At 46.6% G+C, this 8,541-nt stretch overlaps 1 protein-coding gene across 1 annotated transcript in view; it reads right to left on the reverse strand.

Annotated features, from left to right (window-relative positions):
* Nucleotides 1-4,657, reverse strand: part of OXCT1 (3-oxoacid CoA-transferase 1) — a 56,082-nt gene extending 51,425 nt beyond the window's left edge. Inside the window, exon 1 of the mRNA XM_080972824.1 lies at nucleotides 4,422-4,657. Within this exon, the coding sequence (XP_080828950.1) occupies nucleotides 4,422-4,508 (87 nt within the window). The 5' untranslated portion in view covers nucleotides 4,509-4,657. The remainder of the gene's footprint in view (nucleotides 1-4,421) is intronic.
* Between the last annotated feature and the right edge of the window lie 3,884 nt (nucleotides 4,658-8,541).

Consider the following 8,541-nt stretch of genomic DNA (forward strand, 5'->3'; position numbering starts at 1 on the left):
TTTGTTCTCCCCTCCCCATTTTATCCTCATAGAATAACAACCCTGGGGGGGGGGGGTAGGTTAGTGACTGGCCCAAGGTGACCCAGTAAACTTCAAGGCTGAGTGTTTTATTTTAAATAGTAAAACTAATGTTGTATATCTTAAAAAGAACAATATATAAATATTTTTAAAATAAACAAGGATCTGTCTAGTCATACTAACATATACTGTATTGTAAAATGACATACAATTGAGTTATATTCCTATTTAAAAATTATTTACAATTCTTTATTATTTTTGAAAATGTTTTGCCATCTTAGTAAACAACACAAAGTCTTAAGTTATCAAAGGTTCTAAGGCTGCAATCATAACCCTACTTACCCAGAAGTAAGCTCCATTCAATTCAACAGGACTTACAGTACTTCTGAGTAGACATAGCTAGGACAACACAGTAAAATGTTGATTCTATTGCAGTTACAACCCTTTCTATTAGAATTTAAACTACGTATCAGTCACCTTGTGGGTGTTTCTATACGGCAACGCCAGGTAAACCTCTTAATACACCAGATTCCTGGCAGTGCAAGTATATTTAGTCAGCAGCAAGTTCTACTGAATTCTATGAAACATACAGTAAGGTAAAGGTAAAGGGACCCCTGACCATTAGGTCCAGTCGTGACCGACTCTGGGGTTGCGGTACTCATCTCGGTTTACTGGCCGAGGGAGCCGGCGTACAGCTTCCGGGTCATCTGGCGAACCGGAGAAGCGCACGGAAACGCCGTTTACCTTCCCACCGGAGCAGTACCTATTTATCTACTTGCACTTTGATGTGCTTTCGAACTGCTAGGTTGGCAGGAGCAGGGACCGAGCAACGGGAGCTCACCCCATCGCGGGGATTCGAACCGCCGACCTTCTGATCAGCAAGTCCTAGGGTCTGTGGTTTAACCCACAGTGCCACCCACGTCCCTTGAAACATACATTACTCCCTAATAAATGATCTTAGAAATGTAGTCTTAGGCTGCATTCTGATACAGCAAGGTGGGGAACTTCCAATCCATGGACCAGTTTGGCCCATCAGGGATTCCATTTTGGGTTCTGAGGCCATTTTTCTAAAACCATGGTCACTTGTCAATCAAGTGACATCACCCAATGGGCATGTGATATCAACTGATTGGCAGGACTTCAATCCAGCTTGTACGTTTTACTTCCCTGCAAGAAATGGTTGGCCCAGAGGCTTCAATCCTGTTTTGTAGCGTACACTTACCTAGGAGTAAATTTGGTTAACAACAACAACACATCCTCCATGTAATCCTATGACATCTGCACTACTCTTTACCTATTTACAAAAATCTGAGATGTCTCCTGGCCTGACCAAATATGTAAAATTATGTCCTATTTGTAATCAGATTATTAAGCAGATATACAACATGAAATAGGAGGGGGGAGGAACTCATTTTCCTTTCTATTAAAGCCCAGAAATAATGAGCAATGGAGCACTCAGGATTTCTTAACCAGACGCTTCTGACAGCCTTCTGCACAAGATACTTTAAGAAGAACCAGCCAACAATTCTCCCCGGCATGGAAAGTCACATGCTATGCTTCATCAACACTGGCACAACAACAGAAACCCCAAGCAACCCTTTCTCCAACAAGGACACATCTCTCAGCCAGTCAAAGTGTGCCGACTAGGTCAAAGTCATTTCTCCTTTGACACAGAGCTACAGCCAGCCTCCAATTTATACTGCAGTGCAGCAGTTCAAATTTCTGCATATGGAAACTTTGTGAGCCAATATTATTATGCACAATGAGAAAAGTTCTGTCTGGCATGTTAAAAACACTGGGCGACACTGAATTGTGGCATCCAATGAAGGACTTCTACTTAACCGTCCTCTGGGGAATCCTCCAAGAGCAGAATGAGGAGGGAGGGAGGGGAATTCTGTGGCATCTACTGGTGTGACATTAAATCTGGCATACAAGGTTTCCATTGCCTTGTCAGGAAATCTAGAACAGGGCACAACACCTGAAGCAGCGTCCCAATAAACAAGAGATTGCTAGGTACCAGCACAGGATTACATGCTCACTTGCAGAACAAGAATGCCCAACCTCCAGCGCAGACAGCTGAAAGTTGTGGCACTTCTAGACAAGAGCAGAAGAGCCCAGAGGGCCTGAATCTATGGCACAACAGAGCTAAGCCTATGCTATTGCTTCCCTCCCCAGTGACACACCCTGTCTTCCTTCCCAAAGCAGGAGACTAGAAGCAGAGCCATGGAACTTGCTCCCATAAGAGGCAATGGCAGCCACCAACTTGGATGGCTTTAGAAGAGGATTAGACCAGGGGCGGACTTTGGTAATAAATATAGTGCCCTGAGCAAGGACAAAATTTGCCGCCGCCACCCCAAAAAAGCATTGCTTAGTTGCACAATACAGAGGTACCTTGGGTTAAGAACTTAATTCGTTCTGGAGGTCTGTTCTTAACCTGAAACTGTTCTTAACCTGAAGCACCACTTTAGCTAATGGGGCCTCCTGCTGCCGCCACACGATTTCTGTTCTCATCCTGAAGCAAAGTTCTTAACCCGAGGTAATATTTCTGGGTTAGCGGAGTCTGTAACCTGAAGTGTATGTAACCCGAGGTACCACTGTAATGTCTTTAGTACAGTTGCTTTCTTATGGATCTTCCCAGTAGGTACCCGTATAAATATAGGGTTGTTGTTGTTGTTTTGCGCCCCCTCGGCTTGGCACCCTGGGCAGGGGAACTACCTGCATCCCACTAATTCTGGCACTGGTTAGACAAGTCAAGGCTATCTTTTGTTCTGCTTCTGCTGCGAGAGGAATCGGGCCTCTGAATACCACTTGTTCCGCTCATGTCCCACTGGCATCTGGTCAGTGAGAAGAGGATGCTGGACTGAATGCGCCTGGTTCAGCAGGCTTGTCTTATGTTCTTATTCATTTATGTTCTTATTTGCATGTTTTGCATGCAAAAAGTACCAGATTTAGTCTCTTGGTAGGGCTGGCACACTCCAGACCAGAAACATGGCCAGTCAGCCTAGACCAGCCTTTGCCAACCAGGCCCCCTCTCCAGATTCCCTTTGGGGTGTTAAATGAGGAGAGAGTACCATATACACCACCTTGAGCTCCTTGCAGAAAAGGCAGGATATAAATGCAACAAATAAACAAATGTTTAGGACTTCAATTCCCATCAGCCCTGGGGAGCAATTCAAAAAACAACAACCAAAACTTTAGAATTTCACTGCTTTCTGAATGCTATTTGGCTCCTTAAAACTTTTTTAATTCAGTTTTTTCCCAGTTTATTTAGGGGGACTTTCCTTGAAGGGCGTAGAAGGGAGGGGAGAAACAATCACACTGTGCAACCGCACTCATGGGCATAGCCAGGGAAATAAAATAAATAAACAAAAATACTTAACTAAAAGCAGAAATTGTAGAAAGATTTTGACAGGTGTTTTTCCCCCTGAGCACTTGGGGTCAAAAGAAAGTATTTTAAAACATTTTATTCCCAATCGGCTAGGCAGTTAGACAAAGGCTAATGACAGGTGGGTGTCCTGCCGCCCCCCACCATAAATCCTGGCTGCGCCCCTGGCCCCACCTGACTATACCAGTTCTATTTGGAATGTACCTGTTTCTGTGTTTCCACATCTTCCAAGAGGCGTAAGGGAACGCCTTAATGTAAGGTGCAAGAAGACCTCTGGCTAGGCCTGTCTTACCGCCAGCCAGCCTGCTCCTATCCTAAGTCACTTAGCCAGCCAGGCCCCTGGGGATGGGGACAGAAAGGGACAGAGAGCGGGCCTGCAAGCAAAGCTCGCTCCCTTCCTTCTTCCTCAAGGTCAGCTAAACAAACAGGCGCCTCTGTTCCGCTGAAGGACGCGCGCTCAGCAGGTAGGGATCCCCTCCGGCCTGGTTAGCCCAGTGGCGCAAGGAGAGAGGCGCGCCGCTCCTTCTGCCGCGCGTCGCGGGAGAATCTTTCCGCCTTTGCAAGGAAACCTTTGCGCGCAACGAGCCTTGAAGGGAAAGGCGAGCAGGCGGTTCATCCACGGTTCAGAGCCGGCCAGGGGCCAAAGGGAAGGTAGCCAGCAGGCCGGCGAGCGGATTAGAGAGCAAGAGGGCATGGAAATGTCAGTGGGACGCGTTGCTGTTGGGGGGGGGGGGGTGAAGGGGCGAAAGGTTGCCCAATGGCCAGGAGAAAAAAGAAAAGAAAAGTGGGGCAGGTGGCGGAGAGAAGCAGCCTGGCCTGCTCTTGCGCCTTCGTAGGGGAGGATTTTTGCATCACATGGAGCGAAACCTGATCTCCTGCTAAGGCTCAAGCTGCGCCGGCGAGCCGGTCCAAGTTGCGGAGGCTGCAAAGATCCAGGCTGCAAGGCTTCCTTGCGAGTAAGCGCGCACCAAGCCGCCGCAGAAGGGTCCTCTGCAACCATCGCCGCGCGCTTGCTTACCTTGGCCGAGGCTCGACGGAGGAGCTGCGCCGTGCCGGAGCCGGGGAGGCAGCGAGCAAAGCGGACCAGGAGGCTCTGAGCCGCCATCTTCGTGCGCTTCGCGGCGTGCAAGGCGAGCAGGAAGGAGCCGGGGCGAGCAGCGGCCTTGGAGAAGGAGAAGAAGAGGAGGCGGTGGCGGTGGCTGATGCCCAACCCCCTCGGCGCGAGGCTGCCGGAAAAAAAAGAGAGAGCAGGGCGCGCCTGTCAAATGGGATGCGAAGCCGGGGGAGGGTTAGGGGGCTCGGCGTCTGACGTCGTCTTTAACCCCTTGTGAGACCAGGCGGGAGGCTGGAGAAATGCACCGACTCCTTGGAGGAGGCGCAGAGGCGCCTCTTGGCCTGGGAGTTGGAGATGCAACAGGGCGCGCTCTGTGTTCCGTGGCGCTTGCTCCCAGGAACGGCGCCCTTACAGATTAGCAGACTGTGTCCTTTTAAACGTGTTTCTAGGATGGAGGGGGCGTGTTTGGTTTGGTTTTCCTCTTGTTTTCGTTATGTACTTTGTGGTTTTATTCTGAGATCTTCGGACGAAGGATGGTATACAAATTTAATAAATATACAATTGTACTAATGATGCCCCCGACCAAGCCGAATGTTTTGGTTGCTTAGTGGATTTGACTTATCTGCCGCTTTTGCACAAGGAGCTGCCGGAAGTTGTATGTGCAAAAGACCTCTTTTGTGCAGTTTTACATTGGATTTCTCTGTGTTTAATGTCCCTGCTACATCCAAATAAATGTGTTCAATCACTATGAAGCACCCCTAGAGCTGTGGAGCACATATTTTATCACGGAGTCCGATCAGCTTTGCAGCACAATACCTTTCTGTCACTCAGGCTACTGTCTGCAGAACAGAGCAGGGCCCAAAAATAAAAGATGTGTCCGTCCCCGGCTTAGAGCAGTCAGCTTCCAAGTCAGCAACAGACATCTGACAGCCTGAAGTTAGCATTTGAACTCTGCAGTCATATGTCATGGTATCATTTTTCAGGAAAAGCAGGAGTCAAATGAATATTAGGGTTTGGGTTTCATGGTTTAAATATGCCAGTGCAATGAAGCAATTGAATTAATGCACGTTATGCATAGTCATTGCATGGCTCCTTCTAATGGTACTTTTTATGGCTAAACAACAATACTCACAAATGAAACATGAGAGCAAGCATCTACATTGGCTGATAAAACTGTTTCCCAAATATCAGGCATGCCGTAGTTGTGGCACCTTTCAGTTTTTAAGTCAGATCAGTGTTTAGCAGCTAAGAGTTATGAATCAGGAAGCCCCTGGTTTGAATTCAGCCTCTGGCATGAATTTCCTTAGCAAGCCCCTCTTTTGCAGCTTCAGTATGGCTATTGGGAGGCTTGGGCAGAGGAAGGGGAGTGCGGTGGGGGCGGGTCGCCCCGGGTGTCACTACCGAGGGGGGTGACAAAATGCCAGGCGGCACTCATCATCATCATCAACTTTATTGCACTAGCCAAAGGCCATGGCATCATTCACAAAGGGAACAAAAAGAAAAGCAACAATAACCATAAAGACATCGGGCACTGCAGAAGCAATAAACCACGATCACGTCTCCTAAGAATTATTTGTTGCATACGATAGAACAGCAAGGGGTTCTCAGGTAGAATGTGCCAGGTTAAATGTCCGAATCACCTTTGCAATTGACTGCTATTTTATCTAGTTCTTTTCTCCGGATCTTCTTAGCTGCCAATGCATATTGTTGTTGTTGTTGTTTAGTCGTGTCTCACTCTTCGTGACCCCATGGACCAGAGCACGCCAAGCACCCCTGTCCTCCACCGCCTCCTGCAGTTTGGTCAAACTCATGCTGGTAGCCTCAAGAACACCGTCCAACCATCTCGTCCTCTGTCGTCCCCTTCTCGTGCCCTCCATCTTTCCCAACATCGGGGTCTTTTCCAGGGAGTCTTCTCTTCTCACGAGGTGGCCAAAGTATTGGAGCCTCAACTTCAGGATCTGTCCTTCCAGTGAGCACTCAGGGCTGATTTCTAAGTTACAATCACCACGGGGCAGCACGCCCGACCCATGCGTCTCTCCTGGGAGTGACGCGGTGGCTTGGGCACGCACAGGCTCCCTGCTGCCCAAAAATTCGCCCGCTTCCTCCCCCAGCTGCAGGGTGGCTGAGTGGGAGGAGACAGCTAGACTCCTTGGAGGCCCCACGGGGCATCCTGCCCTGGCTGGCCCCGCCCCTGGGCGCAGGGCATACGCGCAACCCCAGTCGCCCGATAAGTTTGCTCCACCGCTGATTGGAGGTGGGCACTATGGATACTGTAACTCTGAAACACGGGGAAAATGAATATTGACTTACCTAAGCTGGGGATAGCTCACTTGGTTAGAGCGTGGTGCTGGTAACACCAAGGTTGCAGGTTTGATGCCCATAAGGGATAGCTGCATATTCCTGCATTGCAGCAGGTTGGACTGCATGATCCTCAGGGTCCCTTCCAGTCCTATGAGTCTGTGATTACAACCAGCTAATGTAGGATAAGAACCTTGAGCCTGTTACACAGTGGACCTGGTTATGAATTTAAAATCTTCCTTATAGTTGACTACATAGTTATCCACTCACATGTCTGATTCTGTGCTGCTCAGCAGTCTGACCAGCTTTTGTAGACTGATATTGTTTTTAACCCTATCTACCCATCTATGTTCTTAATGTTTGCTGGCAGTAGAGATTCAGTGATGCAATACATTGGAAGAAAAACAGGAATTAAAGAGATGGAGAATGAATATATAAGGTTATAAAAAGAATTGGGATATATATGATGAACTGATTTTTTTACTTTAAAAAATCAAATTAATCAATTTTTCTAGTTATCTTTTTCTACATATAGCTGCAAATTAAATTAGATGTAGATATCATACTTGCCTTTTAAAAATTAAGTACAAACTGTACTGAACACGCATACTCCCATCCTTGCCATTCCAGAATGTACAGTATGTTTGACATGGATTTTCCACTACCATTTTGAGTTTTATTGTAACACTGGCCAGCAAAAACAAACCAAAAATCATACATTTTGCAGGGAACAGTAGCTGGAGTTTGGAACGTCTTATGCTGAACAGGGATAATTTGCCAGAGTTAATGTGATGGAAGGAACTAAGTTAAACCTGTTAGAAGTTAATCATTACAGACACTAGTCTTAATTTTCTTAAACCTTAATCAAAACCACTAGAACACTAACTTGGTCATAGCAGTATTGGAAATGATCCAAGAAAAACACGGTATTAAAGGAATGAATAGTCATGAGAACTTTCCCGAATTCATCTCCTCGGATGGAGCACACATTTTATTTTTATTCCTACTTTTCTTTTCCTGCCATGTTGCAAGGATGAATTGCAATGTATGTTCAATTCATTTTATTTGAACTACCACCACCCAATTCAGTTGCTTAGGCAAAGAAATCATTAGTTACACAAGGTCACCCATGGAGAATCATGGCTCAAAAGGGATTCCAAGTAGAGTAGGAGGAGTAAATTGATTTTGTTTGTTTTTTTTAATAAGAAGCTACCTGATCTGCACTTCTTGAACCGAAACACAGCTATCCTTTGAAACTCTTATTGATCCCAGTTTTGTGACGCAGCCTTCCAACCAAAGAATACGCACAAAAGTCAATAGAATGGGGAAAATAACAAATTAAATTCATTATATATGCTACCCTACTAGCTGCACTTTCTGAAAACAACGGAAGATGTTTTTGTGTCCAGTTGCATGAATGTGTCTCTCTCATGTTGCATATATTTTGTATTGCATTGTCCAGGACAGCCTTTCATCTGGTTAGTGCTGGGTTACGGGAGATTCACATTCACAGCTCCATTTAGCTGTGATCTTAATTGGGTGATCATGGGTCAGACACCATCTCTCAGCACAACCTACCTCACAAGGTTGTTGTGAAGATAAAGGAAAGGGGAGATAACCATGTGTACAGCCTTATGCTCCTTGGACGACAGCCAGGATATAAATATAACTACAGTGGTACCTTGGTTTACAAACTTAATCCGTTCCGGAAGTCCGTTCTTAAACCAAAGCGTTCTTAAACCAAGGCGTGCTTTCGCATAGCAGCAGGGGACTCAATTTACAAATG

This window comes from Podarcis pityusensis (assembly GCF_964106645.2).
Source record: "Podarcis pityusensis genome assembly, chromosome: 11".
Lineage (NCBI taxonomy): Eukaryota > Metazoa > Chordata > Lepidosauria > Squamata > Lacertidae > Podarcis > Podarcis pityusensis.